The 17,500-nt window shown below is 45.1% G+C and overlaps 1 protein-coding gene across 1 annotated transcript in view; it reads right to left on the reverse strand.

Annotated features, from left to right (window-relative positions):
• The window catches only part of dsd (attractin-like protein dsd), a 64,915-nt gene extending 53,068 nt beyond the window's left edge, over positions 1–11,847 (reverse strand). Inside the window, exons 1-3 of the mRNA XM_080276917.1 lie at positions 11,618–11,847; positions 3,328–3,528; positions 170–298 (exon numbers count right to left, since the gene is read on the reverse strand). Of these exons, the coding sequence (XP_080133043.1) occupies positions 170–298; positions 3,328–3,528; positions 11,618–11,844 (557 nt within the window). The 5' untranslated portion in view covers positions 11,845–11,847. The remainder of the gene's footprint in view (positions 1–169; positions 299–3,327; positions 3,529–11,617) is intronic.
• Positions 11,848–17,500: the final 5,653 nt, after the last annotated feature.

Raw genomic sequence — 17,500 nt, forward strand, 5'->3', positions numbered from 1 at the left:
GAGACATTAAATCCAATAATAAAATAATAATAATAATAATAAAAAATAATAATAATAATAATAATAATAATAATAATAATAATACTAGAGTAATCCCTCACCTACAGGAGACATTAAATCCAATAATAAAATAATAATAATAATAATAATAACAATAGTAATCCCTCACCTATAAGAGATGTTAAATCCGGTCAGGTTATAGGCAGCGTCTGAGTAGAAGTAGATGAGTGCTGAGCCGGACCGGGCTTCTACTTCAGGCAGGTGAGACAGACGGTAACCATCCTGAACCACCATACCACTGAAAATGCCAGTAGTAGCAGTGGTAGTAGTCACAATGAAAGACTAAGAGGGCGTATGTAGGTGAGGTGGAGGGAGGGGTAGACCGAGGATGAGGTGCAGGGATGGAGTGGAGAGGTATATGTGAGAGGGGGGAGTGAGTTGAGGGGGTTAGGAGAAATACACTGAGGTGGTTTGGACATGTGGAGAGAATGGAGAATGAAAGACTGACTAAGAGGGTGTATGTAGGTGAGGTGGAGGGAGGGACAGGGAGGGGGACACCGAGGATGAGGTGGAGGGATGGAGTGGAGAGGTATATGAGGGAGGGGGGGGTGAGTTGGGGGGAGGGTAGTCAAATGGTGGGTGACAGAGCGACTTGGAGGCACTTTGTCTGTGGCCACCCTTTGCAGGATTAGGGCATTGGGCTATAGACAGATAGATAGATTGAGACAGATTGATAGATAGATTATTATTATTATTATTAACATGTAACAGGCGTCCACACTGATTGTGAGGAATGTGTTCGGCTGAGTGAGCAAGTCTGACAGTGGTGAATATTGCCTCCTGTGAGTCATCATCTTCCTCTGACATCCTAACCTGAAAATACTACAGAGAACTTATTACATTACACCAAAGATATTCCCTCACACTTCCTAAAGGCAATACTCCTCTTGTGTTAATATCAGGTCTAGGGCCTGGCACCCAGCAGGTTAATAATGACTGGTTTTGGCTCACCCACAAACATTACTTTACACCAAATCTCTCAGTGCGCTCCACTTCGAATCACAACTCACAAATTCAGGGGCTCTATTGTCCAGCACGGCACTGTGTTGGTCTGACTCGGATTTAGTCAAAGATTTCAAAAAACAGCTCCTATGTGCTATAAGGGCAAATATTACAGAAAGGGAGAGACAGACAGTGATAGGGAAAGCTGGAGCTCCTGTTTCTCTGGCTGTCAGTAGCTATATGCTGACCATCACACTTTGTTGACCCTTTCATTGTGAGACTAACATGGAGAGTAGGCCATCAAATGTGGGAAAATACTGCCAGGCTACTCGCGCCACCTTTGACCATTCCTTCTTGCACTGCTGGCTGTGACGTTAACCTGCCCTATCAAAAATCATTTCCTCAATTTACGGAAAGCATACCCGACAGAACACACGCATCTCAAAATGATCGGATCTTTAAATTTGGCTCTCTCTTGTATTTTGCTTTTCTCTTGGAAGGAACAATCATTGTGGGCTCGCGGCCTTTGGTTCCTTCTTCTTCACATAAAAAAAAATTACATAGGCAGTAATGTAGAAAGACTCAGACGAGAGTGACACCATACACACACCACACCACTACATCTCTGAGAATATGTTGGACGCATCACCACTGGATGTTGATGCTGCGACATGAACAACTCTCCACACCCGGCCACCCACCCTCCCTCCCACTCCCGGCCACCTACCCTCCCACCCCTGGCCACCCTCCCTTCCACTCCCAGCCACCCTCCCTCTCACTCCCGGCCACCCACCCTCCCTCCCACTCCCGCCCACCTACCCTCCCACCCCTGGCCACCCTTCCTCCCACTCCCGCCCCCGGCCACCCACCCTCCCTCCCACTCCCGCCCACCTACCCTCCCACCCCTGGCCACCCTTCCTCCCACTCTCACCCCCGGCCACCCACCCTCCCTCCCACTCCCGCCCACCTACCCTCCCACCCCTGGCCACCCTTCCTCCCACTCTCTCACCCGGCCACCCCCCCTCCCTCACACTCCCGGCCACCTACCCTCCCACCCCTGGCCACCCTTCCTCCCACTCTCACCCCCGGCCACCCACCCTCCCTCCCACTCCCAGCCACCCTCCCTCCAACTCCTGGCCACCCTTCCTCTCACTCACTCCCTCCCACCCCCAGCCACTCTCCCTCTCACTCCCAGCCACCCTCCCACTCCCAGCCACCCTCCCACTCCCAGCCACCCACCCTATCACTCCCAGCCACCCTCCCACTCCCAGCCACCCTCCCTCTCACTCCCAGCCACCCACCCTCCCTCCCACTCCCGGCCACCCTCCCTCCCACTCCTGGCCACCCTTCCTCTCACTCACTCACTCCCACCCCCAGCCACCCTCCCTCTCACTCCCAGCCACCCTCCCACTCCCAGCCACCCTCCCTATCACTCCCAGCCACCCTCCCTCTCCCAGCCACCCACGCTCCCTCCCACCCCTGGCCACCCTCCCTTCCACCCCCGGCCACCCTCCCGCCCACTCACAGTCACCAGACAGGTGGGTTGGACAGCTTCAGGAATATTCACTGACCACCAATGCTCTGAACAGTGGGTCATGTGGAACTTTCCCTGACTGTACAAGACATGGAGGTGGCGGGATGCATTGGATAGATTGACAAATACCTGGGAATGTAATAGATAGATAGATAGACACAGATAGATAGATAGGTACCCTGAGGTGGAGGGATGCATTGGATAGTTTGACAAATACCTGAGCATGTATAGATAGATAGATAGACAGATAGACAGACAGACAGACAGACAGAGACAGATAGATAGGTACCCTGAGGTGGAGGGATGCATTAGATAGATTGACAAATACCTGAGCGTGTAAAGATAGATAGATAGATAGATAGACAGACAGACAGACAGATAGACAGGTACCCTGAGGTGGAGGGATGCACTGGATAGATAAAACAAATACCTGAGCATGTAGATAGACAGACAGATAGACAGACAGATAGACAGATAGCCCACCTGTACACGGCCAGGAGTGGGTCATAGATGCTGTCTCCGTCATAGATATAGAGGTGGTCCCAGGAACACTCAGTGGCAAAGTGGGTGAGGTGGATAGATAGATAGATAGATAGATAGACAGACAGATACACAGATAGATAGATAGACAGATAGACAGACATAGACTGACAGAGAGATTGATAGATAGATAGACAGATAGATATATAGACAGATAGACAGACAGATATATAGATAGATAGACAGACAGATATACAGATAGATAGACGGACAGATATATAGATAGACAGACAGACAGACAGATAGCCCACCTGTAGACGGCCAGGAGTGGGTCATAGATGCTGTCTCCGTCATAGATATAGAGGTGGTCCCAGGAACACTCAGTGGCAAAGTGGGTGAGGTGGATGGCGATGGTGGCGTTGGTGGCGCCTGTGTCAATCAGCCACGTGCACTGCGTGTCCGTCGAGTAATTGCCCTTCCCGTCACTGATTATGCTGCCATTAGACCCCAATCTGTCTGAAACAAAGAGAAAATGAGGCTTGAGATCGAGCAGAAAGGTTATCGGGCTGCTAGAGATTGAGCAGAAAGGTTATCGGGCTGCTAGAGATTGAGCAGAAAGGTTATCGGGCTGCTAGAGATTGAGCAGAAAGGTTATCGGGCTGCTAGAGATCGAGCAGAAAGGTTATCGGGCTGCTAGAGATTGAGCAGAAAGGTTATCATGCTGCTGGAGATCAAGATGAAATGTTATAATGCTGCCAGAGATCAAGCAGAAATAATGCTGCCAGAGATCAAGCAGAAATGTTATAATGCTGCTAGAGATCATGCATGTATAATCTGTCTGAAACAAAGATAAAATGCTGCTAGAGATCAAGAAGGGTTAAAAAAAAAATAATAATAATAATAATAATAATAATCTGCTACAGACTTAGGTAATATGGCGTGAAAAACTCTGCCTTTGGCCTCAGCTGCCAAGAGTGGTAAAGGCCGTGTACTACAGAGGAAGTGTTGGGGGACAGTATGCTGGCCTGCTCTCCATGTTAGTCTCACAGTGAAAGGGTCAACAAAGGGCGATGGTCAGGACGCAGCCACTGACAGCCACAGAACCAGCAGCTCCAGCTTTCCCTGTCACTGCCTCTCTCTCCCTTTCGTTAATATGTGCCCTTATAGCACATTCAAGCCTTTAGATGCTAGAGATCAAGCATGTACGAATACTCACACTGCCATTCCACCTCAATCTATGTGTAATAAAGGAAAAAAAAAAAATACTATGCTGCTAGAGATCAAGCATGTACACACACTGCCTTTCCACCTCAATCTATGTGTAATAAAGGAAAAAAAAAAAATACTATGCTGCTAGAGATCAAGCATGACCATGCTGCCATTCCACCTCAATCTATGTGTAATAAAGGAAAAAAAAAAAAATACTATGCTGCTAGAGATCAAGCATGACCACACTGCCATTCCACCTCAATCTACTGAATGTGTAATGAAGAAAAAAAATACTTAGATGCTGCTAGAGATCAAGCATGACCACGCTGTCATTCCACCTCAATCTATGTGTAATAAAGGAAAAAAAAAAAATACTATGCTGCTAGAGATCAAGCATGACCACGCTGCCATTCCACCTCAATCTATGTGTAATAAAGGTAAAAAAAAAAAATACTATGCTGCTAGAGATCAAGCATGACCACACTGCCATTCCACCTCAATCTATGTGTAATAAAGGTTAAAAAAAAAAATACTATGCTGCTAGAGATCAAGCATGACCACACTGCCATTCCACCTCAATCTATGTGTAATAAAGGAAAAAAAAAAATACTATGCTGCTAGAGATCAAGCATGACCATGCTGCCATTCCACCTCAATCTACTGTATGTGTAATGAAGAAAAAAAATACTTGGATGCTGCTAGAGATCAAGCATGTACACGCCGCTATTCCACCTCAATCTATGTGTAATAAAGGAAAAAAAAAAATACTATGCTGCTAGAGATCAAGCATGACCACGCTGCCATTCCACCTCAATCTACTGTATGTGTAATGAGGAAAAAAAATACTTGGCAGCTGCTAGAGATTAAGCATGTGCTCACTGCCATTCCACCTCAATTTGTGTGTAATAAAGAAAAAAATATATATATTAGGATGCTGCTAGAGATTGAGAAGTGTGGAAAGTGCAGAGAAAGATTTTTTATAGAACTGTTAGGATACACTGAATATGCTGCCAGAGATCAAGAAGTGCAGAGAGAGAGTACGGGTAAAGAAAAAATGAATGGCAGTATAAATTAATAAAGCTCCCAAACACCTCTTCCTCTGTGATTTATTTTTGTACACAGCTGGTTAACATCATTTTGTAGGTTACTTATGCTATGGATTAATGTAACAGAATACGAGAGTATGGCGTACAAACAAAATAAATCATTTCGGAAAAGGTGTTAAGAAAACAAACTGCCTAGGAAAAGGTGTTAGGGAGCTGGGTACAGAGTATGGTGACGTTAGAATGTGTCGAGTAACACAGAACAGGAGAGTAAGGCGTAATAAGCAAAATAACTCACTTAGGGCAACGTGTTAGGGAGCTTCCTTACTTAATGTAACTTAACGTAACCAAAATTACTGTAATCTATTTTAATTTTGCAAAACAGATAACTTGAGGCGTTTCAAACCACAAGGCCGCAAGCACCATTTATTTTCTATCTATCTATCTATCTATTGCCAGACGCCATAATCCCGTAAGGGGTGGCCATTTGACTTTGAGTTATTTGTTTTACGGGGAGGGGCATTAACCCTCCACCAACCCACTTGTTGACACGTAGGGAGCACGTATGGTTCAGTTATATGGTTACCACCCAGCGTTGTAAATGGTTTCTTGGCTTACAGGAAACCATTAGGCTTGTCACTCAATGTAAAGCCACCTGTAAAGGAAAGAAAAGCAATAAGAAGTGACAGGAAAGATGGGAGAAATAGGAAGAGAGGAGGGCAGGCACAGAAAAAGAATGATAAAGGCTAAGGAAGAAGCAGGCAGCACTACATCAAGTGAGTGGATGATGGTGAGATATAGGAAGAGAGGAGGACAGACACAGAAAAAGAATGATAAAGGCTAAGGAAGAAGCAGGCAGCACTACATCAAGTGAGTGGATGATGGTGAGAAATAGGAAGAGAGGAGGACAGGCACAGAAAAAGAATGATAAAGGTGAAGGAAGAAGTAGGCAGCACTACATCAAGTGAGTGGATGATGGTGAGAAATAGGAAGAGAGGAGGACAGACACAGAAAAAGAATGATAAAGGCTAAGGAAGAAGTAGGCAGCATTACATCAAGTGAGTGGATGATGGTGAGATATAGGAAGAGAGGAGGACAGACACAGAAAAAGAATGATAAAGGTGAAGGAAGAAGTAGGCAGCACTACATCAAGTGAGTGGATGATGGTGAGAAATAGGAAGACAGGAGGGCAGGCATAGAAAAAGAATGATAAAGGCTAAGGAAGAAGTAGGCAGCACTACATCAAGTGAGTGGATGATGGTGAGAAATAGGAAGACAGGAGGGCAGGCATAGAAAAAGAATGATAAAGGCTAAGGAAGAAGTAGGCAGCACTACATCAAGTGAGTGGATGATGGTCGCCACCTCATTTTTTTTTAAATGAGAAAAATGTCGCTAAAGTTTTATATATCTCAGCAACTACTATAGACAGACAGCTGGCAATGGCTTTCGTTTAAGGGTACGGGCCACAGCCTCCACATACCTATACAATCAAGCCACTGCCACCTGCCTGTAGATAGCAGCTGCTGACAAATATAAAACTTTAGGGATGTTTTTCTCATTTAAAAAAAAAAAAAAAAAAAAAAAAAAAAGATGGTGCTTGCGGCTTTCTGGTTTTAAACGCCTCAATTGGTCATAATGCCAATAATAAAATAAAAATAATAATGATGATCATTATTATATTGAAATAAAAATATATATGGCAATTATCATGGCTAAATTAATGACAGTGGTGATAAAGAAACTGATAAATGAAATATTATTAATTATAATAATACAGCAACAATAATGATGATGATAATATTAATAATAATAATAATACTGGTACTAATAATAATAATAATAATAATAATAATACTGATACTACTACTACTACTAATAGTCTATCTATCTATCTATTGCCAGATGCCTTAATTCCTTATACAGGGAGGCCACAAACAAATCACCTCCATGTCGCTCTGTCCCTGGCCATTTCACTGCCCTGCTCCCAGCTCACACCCCCCTCTCTCATATACCTCTCCACTCCATCCCTACATCTCATCCTTGGCCTCCCCTTCCCTCTCCCCCCCCCTCCACCTCACTCACATACACTCTCCTCGTCAGTCTCTCACTCTCCATCCCCTCCACATGGCCAAACCACCTCAGTGTAAATGTATACTATATTTAAACTTAGGCAGCAGACAGACCTTATCAATTCCAATGCTACTACTCCAGTTAGTTGTCTGTAATTTTCTTTTCCATGGTGGTTCCTTATCCTTTATCATTCTTTTTCTGTGCCTGTCCTCCTCTCTTCCTATTTCTCACCATCATCCACTCACTTGATGTAGTGCTGCCTACTTCTTCCTTCACCTTTATCATTCTTTTTCTGTGCCTGTCCTCCTCTCTTCCTATTTCTCACCATCATCCACTCACTTGATGTAATGCTGCCTACTTCTTCCTTAGCCTTTATCATTCTTTTTCTGTGCCTGCCCTCCTTTCTTCCTATTTCTCACCATCATCCACTCACTTGATGTAGTGCTGCCTACTTCTTCCTTCACCTTTATCATTCTTTTTCTGTGCCTGTCCTCCTCTCTTCCTATTTCTCACCATCATCCACTCACTTGATGTAGTGCTGCCTACTTCTTCCTTCACCTTTATCATTCTTTTTCTGTGCCTGTCCTCCTCTCTTCCTATTTCTCACCATCATCCACTCACTTGATGTAGTGCTGCCTACTTCTTCCTTCACCTTTATCATTCTTTTTCTGTGCCTGTCCTCCTCTCTTCCTACTTCTCACCATCATCCACTCACTTGATGTAGTGCTGCCTACTTCTTCCTTCACCTTTATCATTCTTTTTCTGTGTCTGTCCTCCTCTCTTCCTATTTCTCCCATCTTTCCTGTCACTTTGTATTACTCTTCTTTCCTTTTCAGGTGGCTTTACATTGAGTGACAAGCCAACTGGTTTCCTGTAAGCCAGGAAATCATTAACGACGCTGGGTGGTAACCATATAACCGACCCATATGTGTTCCTTATGTGTCAACACAGGGTTGTTTTGATTTACGGTAAATCAAATGATTTCAATCACATGACTTAAATCAGTGAAAATATCATGATTTAAATCAAAATGATTTTTTTTTTTTATAAATACATTAAAAAGGAAGACAGAGAATGTTGCGGCTGTGAATTGTACAGGTGCATCAGGTGTGCTTGTTGTGTACTCTTCTTGTACTGACGCTGTATCAGGTCAGGCACCAGTGAACCTCTGCCTTGTGTTATAAAGCAAATATTCAACAGTTAGCCATAGGATAGAAGGCTGTTTTGTTGATAATAACACAAACGTGATTATGTTCAGTGTTGACATGAACTCCACTCTTCTTTGAATACTGTGCAGTAACAATATTCAATGTAATGCTTATGACCCAAATATGACAAAATATAAAAGACAAGTTGGCAGCGTTGATCAGTATGTGACACAGTGCTGCTGCAGCAACAGCAGCACCCAGCACCACACCAGGCACTGCTGCTGCTGCTGCTGCTGCACTGCCTGACTCCCACTTCCCATTCACATTATTATTTGTTCATTTATTTGAAGTTTAATATATAATCCTGCCTACTGGACACACTACAGCAAGTGGGAGGACGGCACACCCAGTATGGTACTCTTTTCATGGAATAATTAGGTGGTCCAGTGCTCCAGTTAGCAAAGCCTTTATTGCATCAGGTCTTTCCAAGTTTTAAAGCAACTTTGAGGTAATAATTGCATGATAACACAATATGGTTTCACTGGCATGGGTTTAGTATATACACTACGAGAAAATGGCTTCATAAAAGTGGAAAAAAAAATCAATTTAAATCATCAAAATCCAATTAAAAAAAAACAAAAACAAAAACAGCAATTTCTTTCCAACCTTGCCCCCCCATAAACCGACTCCAAGACAAAAGGCCATCCTTACGGGATTATGGCGTCCGGCTACAAACAGACAGATACCGGTAGTAAACAATTATTTTCGGTTGACCTTTTTCTCTCCCTTGCTTTCATCATGTTCCTTCTGCCTTACCGACATCCGTCATGGCAGTACTGCTGAAAGTAACCTGAATCCTGACAGTCTGGTAAAACTGCTTGGCTAGGTTAGCTTAAGCTGCTATGCAGGGTTAGGTTAAGCTGCTATGTTAGGCTAGGTTAAGCTGCTATGCTAGGTGGTTAGATTGCCAGGTTAAGTTAAAATATAAGATTAGAAAGAGGTACTTTTTAACAGGCAACTGGGACTCATGCAGGAAGGGAGGGGGGGTGAGTTGAGGGTAGGGCAGTCAAATGGTGGGTGACAGAGCGACTTGGAGGCGTTTTGTCAGCAGCCACCCTTTGCGGGATTAGGGCGTCGGGCTACAGATAGATATAGTAGATAGATGTCTGTCATTACACTCTTGAAACAATTGATATAGAGGAAAGAACATGACTAAAAATAACTGGGAAAGAAATTTTATGTGAACTGTTCATTGACCAGCACAGAAATAACAGAAAGATATAAAAGACCAACAGGAAGAGAAACTGATTTGGTGAGGCCTATCTATCTATCTATCTATTGCCAGACGCCATAATCCCGTAAGGGGTGGCCATTTGACTTTGAGTTCTTGGTTTTATGGGGAGGGGCACTAACCCTCCACCAACCCACTTGTTGGTGAGGTGCTTCTGGATATTTGCAGTGTCAGACAATCCAGGTTATTACTATTTTTTTCTTATGTATCTATCTATCTATCTATCTATAGCCCGACGCCCTAATCCCGCAAAGGGTGGCTGCAGACAAAACGCCTCCAAGTCACTGTCACCCACCATTTGACTACCCTCCCCCCAACTCACTCCCCCCTCCCTTATATACCCCTCAACTCCATCCCTCCACCTCATCCTCGGTCTCCCCTTCTCACTCCCTCCCTCCACTTCACCTTCATTAGGGTTGCCATGTCTGAACGATCAAAATACCACACGCCTCTGCTGAAGCCCATGCTCCCGCCCCCCTGCCCCCCCAACACATACTTTGGGCCGTTGACGTTGTTATGTACGTGATGCTGCTGTGCTGATCAAAATCTTAAATCTGTCTATCTATGTATTGCCAGACGCCTCAATCCCGTTTGGGGTGGCCACAAACAAATCACCTCCATGTCGCTCTGTCCCCCGCCATTTCACTGCCCTGCTCCCAACTCACATCCCCCTCTCTCATATACCTCTCCACCCCATCCCTCCAGCTCATCCTCGGCCTCCCCCTCCCTCTTCCCCCCTCCACCTCACTCACATACACTCTCTTCGTCAGTCTCTCACCCTCCATCCTCTCCACATGGCCAAACCACCTCAGTGTGTTCCTCATAACGCTTCCTATCACATCCACATCCACACCACAACGCTCCTTTATATCCTCATTTGTCAGCCTGTCTCTCCATGTGACTCCACAGGCTCCTCTTCAATAACTCATTTCCACTGCTCTCACTCTTGACTTGTGTCCTTCTGTTCACAATATAATGGAAAACAGGCAAAGTACAGAATTGTCTAGTTTATGACTGATAAATGCTAAAATTAGATGCAGGATAAGATCATAAGAATAACAAATGCTACACTGGAAATATGCAAACTAATAACAGTGTGCAATTACTATTTATTTTAAGCTAACAGCACTTGGGAAAAAGAAAAGCTTGTGGCTGAACAACAGGAAGTGGCAAGACAGTTTATCTAGTTGCCAGCACTAAACCAACCATGTTGGCGACACTTACTATTATTATTATTATTTATTATTGTATCATTGTATTATTTAAAGTATTATTATGGGAACTCATTTGGTAAGGTGCTTCTGCTGCCTAAAGTACACTGTGTTTACCTAAATGCATCTCTTGGGAGAATGGAGTCACCCTATCGTTATTTCCTATTATTCTAGCTTCTGAGGCTACCATTCTTGATGAAAAATAAAAAATAGGGATAATGCAAAGACTATACCCCGATAAATGGGCTGAGGGATAATGATAAACGAAATAAATGAGCTGCTATGGGCGGTCCTCCTATTCCTTCCTATTAAACTCATCCGTTAGTTTAGTTATTTCAGCTTCCACGGCTGCAATATGCACAAAAACGTAAGGAATAAGGATAATGCGCAGGATAAACACCGATAAATGGGCTGGTGATGAAGGTAAATGGGAAATAAATGAATTAATATGGACGCTCTCCCTTTCCTTCAAAATGGGGTCACCCTCCCGTTATTTCCGTTTTTGTCACCGTCCACGGCTACAATTCCCGATAAATAATTAACAGTAAATTAAATGCATAACATACTCACTAATACACGGGTCGGGGATAACGATAAATGGGAGATAAATGAATAACTAACGAACTCACCTCACTCTGCCCGAACACCACTGACACAACGGTCCCTTCCATCCGGGATTACAAACACATTTATTTTCAACACAGCGGCCATTTTCACACGCCAAATTGCACTCCTGTCCCTCCGCAGCCACCAAAATATATTCTAAAACTATTACAATTATCACTACACTCCGCCAAAGCCAACATTTCCTCAAAAATTTCGATTTGAAAAGGAAACGCTCAAGGTCCGCCGCCATCTTGTCTCGTCCATTTCCGCAACTAATGACGTCACTAGCAAAACATTACACCTGCCCAGTTTCCCTTTCATGATATTTCTGCTTAGTACGAATTATAACTCCCTCTTTTTATTAAATGAATTATCGGTATTGATTTGGTGCTATAATAACTGATGGTAATGCTCACATAACATAGCACCTGCCCGTTTTCCCTGCTTATTTTGTTTTTATTGGTTATTGCTACGAGTTTATTTTCTATATATGAAGTGAATTATATACTATTTATCAGAAAATTTAACTGATAAATGAAAAACCACTGATCTTGTCATTTCTCCCTTCAGTCACTCAGACATCATTCTGAACCTGCCCGTTTTCCCTTTTTTTTTTTTTTTTTTTTTTTTTATTATATTAAATGAATTATTTTTGGTGAACATACACATTACTTGATGCAGCAGAAGCACCTTACCAAATCAGCCCTTCTTCCTGATAATCTGAACTGTATCTATTGCCAGACCCATATGGGGTGGCCAGAAACAAATCGCCTCCATGTCGCCCGGTCCCCGGTCATTTCACTGCCCTGCTCCCAGCTCACACCTCCTTCTCTCATATAAACTATATAATTCTCCACTCCATCCCATCTCATCCTTGGCCTCCCCCTCCCTCTCCCCCTCTCCCTCTCCACCTCACTCACATACACTCTCCTCGTTAGTCTCTCACTTTCCATCCTCTCCAAATGGCCAAACCAAGGCCTGTCTATCTATCTATCTATCTATCTATCTATATGAAATATCCGCCATAGCAGCAGAACACCGCCAAGCCATGGCGACACCCCCACCAGGAGGTGACCACGGAGGGGCTCTGAGGGCAAGCGCATTGCCCAGGCAGTAAGGGCCTATGTCCCCGACTACCTTGTGCCCTTACTCCCCAGAACAGAACCAGCGAGGACGTTGCAGTCCTGGCGCATTACCCTCCAGCTGTACCAGCCCTCGCCAGGTTCGGGATGGTGCTGATTCTTCAGTCCCAAGCAGCAGCCAAGTGACAGCCATCAGCCGCACAAAAACTGTGACAGCCATCAGCCGCACTCGGGGAGAGACGGTACCGCCCCCTCTCCTTCTGCAGCTGCCTCCGGGAGCTGGACTCCGGTGATGGTCATCAGCCGCACCAGCAGGCAGGTGACAGCCATCAGCTGCACCTCGACTGCCTTTCACCCCCCTCACAGGACACCGGTGACGGCCATCAGCTGCACCTCACCCATGGTCCTGTCTGGAAGTCACACCCAGTGATGGCCTCCAGCCACACCGACATGAAAGGGACGACCATCAGCCGCCCTCCTCCTGTTGCCCACGGGACCTCGGCGTCAACCATCAGCCGCCCTCCTCCTGTTGCCCACGGGACCTCGGCGTCAACCATCAGCCGCCCTCCTCCTGTTGCCCACGGGACCTCGGCGTCAACCATCAGCCGCGTCAGGGAGAGACACCACACCAAACGTCTCTCATCCCATGTGACTTCCCCTGCGGAGGACGACCCTTGCTCAGCTCAACCCTCCGGTAGCCAAGCAGGACGCCCTTCCGTTTCCCCCCACAGAAGCAGCCCCCAGGAGGAACTTTCCTGGCTGGAGGAGGTTTAGCGAGGCCCCGTGGCAACCCTGGGAATGTGTGTGGTCCAGCCAGTGCCCGGGGAAGACGACCAGCTGACGGACTCCCACCGGAGGCGACGCTGCGGACTACCCCTGACTGCAGCCCGACAGGAGGGAGACTGCAGCCCCCGGACTCCCAGAGGTGCCCCTGCGACCCTGGGGAGCGACCTCCCCACCCCCAGACGACGGTGACCTCCTCCCCAGGGTGGGCACAGACAAGTGTGCCGGCTCTCCCTGTTTGGCATGAGCCCCGATGACCAGACCCCTCCTCGAGGCCTCACAAGAGGAGGGCCTCTCACTACGCCACCCAGCAGCCCACTAAAGATGATGTCACCCCTGAAGGTTGTCCCGTGTCCCCTGAAGGAAGGAACACCTGACGGGACTCCTACACCTGGCCAACACCTGTAGAGCCCAGGACCTCAGCAGCCCAGTTGAAGCCCTCTAGTCAACCTAGTGCCTTTGTGACTGAATACTGTACTGTGTTGTATTTGTACCCATGTTGTATACTCTGTGTAGAATTTAAGATAATACATGTGTAGGGTTGTTGCCCAGAGTTTTTATGCCCGGTTCCTCTCATGGTGTGTTCTAGCTCCGGTCTCGAAAGAGAACCCCGGCTCAACAGCTAGTGCTTCTAGGATGAGAAGTCGACCTAAAAACACCCAGCATAACAGTATATACATATATATACTGTATATATATATATATATATATATATATATATATATATATAGACTCCATCCATCCATCATCCAATCCTATATTGCCCCATGAGGAGCGTAGGACCCCAAGGCTAGGCAGTTGGTCCCGACATTTAAGATGAGAGTGACCAGCCTCACTCATCCCTGAGTGGCATTACGTGAGCAATAAACCCCAACCATCCCTTGGATATAAACCTGCACCGGCTCAATCCGATTGGAGCACAAAACTTACCCACTAAACCACCAGGCGCCAAAATTTGGTTATATGGTTACCACCCAGCGTAGTAAATGGTTTCCTGGTGTACAGGAAACCATTTGGCTTGTCACTCAGTGTAAAGTCACCCACAGGCAGAAGGAAGAGGAAAGAATGAAGGAAAGAAAGACAGAAGAGGGAGTGTAAAGTCACCCACAGGCAGAAGGAAGAGGAAAGAATGAAGGAAAGAAAGACAGAAGAGGGAGTGTAAAGTCACCCACAGGCAGAAGGAAGAGGAAAGAATGAAGGAAAGAAAGACAGAAGAGGGAGTGTAAAGTCACCCACAGGCAGAAGGAAGAGGAAAGAATGAAGGAAAGAAAGACAGAAGAGGGAGTGTAAAGTCACCCACAGGCAGAAGGAAGAGGTAAGAATGAAGGAAAGAAAGACAGAAGAGGGAGTGTAAAGTCACCCACAGGCAGAAGGAAGAGGAAAGAATGAAGGAAAGAAAGACAGAAGAGGGAGTGTAAAATCACCCACAGGCAGAAGGAAGAGGAAAGAATGAAGGAAAGAAAGACAGAAGAGGAAGTGTAAAGTCACCCACAGGCAGAAGGAAGAGGAAAGAATGAAGGAAAGAAAGACAGAAGAGGGAGTGTAAAGTCACCCACAGGCAGAAGGAAGAGGAAAGAATGAAGGAAAGACAGAAGAGGATGGAATGAATAAAGGATGGAGAGGAAACGGTAGAAAATAATAAAAATAATACAGTAATAATAATAATAATAATAATATAACTCTCATGTTTCTCTAAAATGCCGGTTCTTTTAAAGGCTTTCACAAGCCACATATACATTTTAAAAATTACAAGGCTGAGACAATATTTGCTTCCAATACACACGTCACAAACACATTGTGAGAAAATTTTGGCAACTGGCATATCCAGTTGTTGCTGTTCTTGTTTAACTCTGGTATGTCTGGTTGAGCAGACCCATGAACCACAGGTATTCAACTGCTTGTGTGGGCCTGTTGTGCAAGTATAATACAAGTACAGTACAGTACATACTTCCAGGGATCCAATGCCCGCTTTTGGTGGTCAGCACCTCACCAGGGTCAGACCCGGGTCCTTCCCACAGTGAGGTGCAGGGAAATATGGGGAAGTTTGGCTCCAGGGTGGACATCGCAGGTGCTCCATGCAGGGTACACAGCACCACCACGTGTGTACCCCTTGTCAGCGTTGCAAAGAATTAGTCAAACAACATCATGAATGACGTTGGCAAATGTGAGGAGGTTTGGTTCCTGAGAGGATACTGTGGCTACGTTGCTCAAGGCAGACAGTGCCACCACACGCAGGCTCCTCCTCAGCGGCAGGTGTGAGTGAAACAAAACAATGAACAACATATTTTATTTAAACTTGCAAAACGTATCAACATTAACACAACAGCCGTCATGGTGAATCAAGTTGCCTGTAAAAAGCAGAGGCCATGGATGACAATACTAAGGCAGCACCATAGGGAAACAATACTAAGGCAGCACCATAAGGAAACAATACTAAGGCAGCACCATAAGGAAACAATACTAAGGCACGGGGAAGCAACGAGGCATAACCAATATAACCCAGCCAGCCCTCGGACAGCCCAATCCAATGGGCCACACTTCCATTCACTCATCATTCAAGCCCCTGGAATCCTGGCTATCTCATACGCCAAAAACATTCACCATGTTCTGTAGCTTCACATAAACGTATCCGACTGAGTCAATCCGGACGCTGCAACTTAAATGGTAAACAAAATGATTCAAATTACTTCCCAAATACACCATCATTCACCCACCATACGTAATATTACAGAGAGCCATTTGTCCTGATTATACAGTGTGAGTTCAAGGATAAGGGACTGCATAGAGAGGCTGCCAGAGATCAAGCAGTGTAGAGAGCTGCCATTAGTTGACAAAGATGACATATTCAATCTTGTCTGAGCATTTATAAATGAAATGAAATCAATCATTTCAATGACCCTTTTTGAACATTATCCTTCCTCTCTCCACACTTAATTCCGCTGTACCATCATCCACTCACTTGATGTAGTGCTGCCTACTTCTTCCTTCACCTTCATCATTCTTTTTCTGTCTGTCCTCCTCTCTTCCTATTTCTCACCATCATCCACTCACTTGATGTAGTGCTGCCTACTTCTTCCTTCACCTTCATCATTCTTTTTCTGTCTGTCCTCCTCTCTTCCTATTTCTCACCATCATCCACTCACTTGATGTAGTGCTGCCTACTTCTTCCTTAGCCTTTATCATTCTTTTTCTGTGCCTGTCCTCATCTCTTCCTATTTCTCACCATCATCCACTCACTTGATGTAGTGCTGCCTACTTCTTCCTTAGCCTTTATCATTCTTTTTCTGTGCCTGTCCTCCTCTCTTCCTATTTCTCACCATCATCCACTCACTTGATGTAATGCTGCCTACTTCTTCCTTAGCCTTTATCATTCTTTTTCTGTGTCTGTCCTCCTCTCTTCCTATTTCTCACCATCATCCACTCACTTGATGTAATGCTGCCTACTTCTTTCTTAGCCTTTATCATTCTTTTTCTGTGCCTGTCCTCCTCTCTTCCTATTTCTCCCATCTTTCCTGTCACTTCTTATTGCTTTTCTTTCCTTTACAGGTGGCTTTACATTGAGTGACAAGCCTAATGGTTTCCTGTAAGCCAAGAAACCATTTACAACGCTGGGTGGTAACCATATAACCAAACCATACGTGTTCCCTACGTGTCAACAAGTGGGTTGGTGGAGGGTTAGTGCCCCTCCCTGTAAAACAAATAACTCAAAGACAAACTGCCACCCCTTACGGGATTAAGTAGTAGTAGTAGCAGCAGTAGTAGTGGCAGTAGTGGCAGTAGTAATAGTAGTAGTAGTAAGAGTAGTAGTAGTAGTAGTAGTATATAGGAGAGGTATATGAGAGAGGGGTGTGTGAGCTGGGAGCAGGACAGTATGGCACTGGACAGGGTGACATGGAGGAGATTCGTTTGTGGCCACCCCTTATGGGATTGAGGTGTTTGGCAATAGACAGATAGATAAATAGATAGACAGATAGACTTATTCCCTGTCTGGTAACACTTCACAAACCTTTTTAAAAATTAATTTCACATTCTCACATAACA

Source organism: Coenobita brevimanus, chromosome 8 (genome assembly GCF_032717465.1).
Source record: "Coenobita brevimanus isolate Jiangsu-jjx chromosome 8, ASM3271746v2, whole genome shotgun sequence".
Classification (NCBI taxonomy): Eukaryota; Metazoa; Arthropoda; class Malacostraca; order Decapoda; family Coenobitidae; genus Coenobita; species Coenobita brevimanus.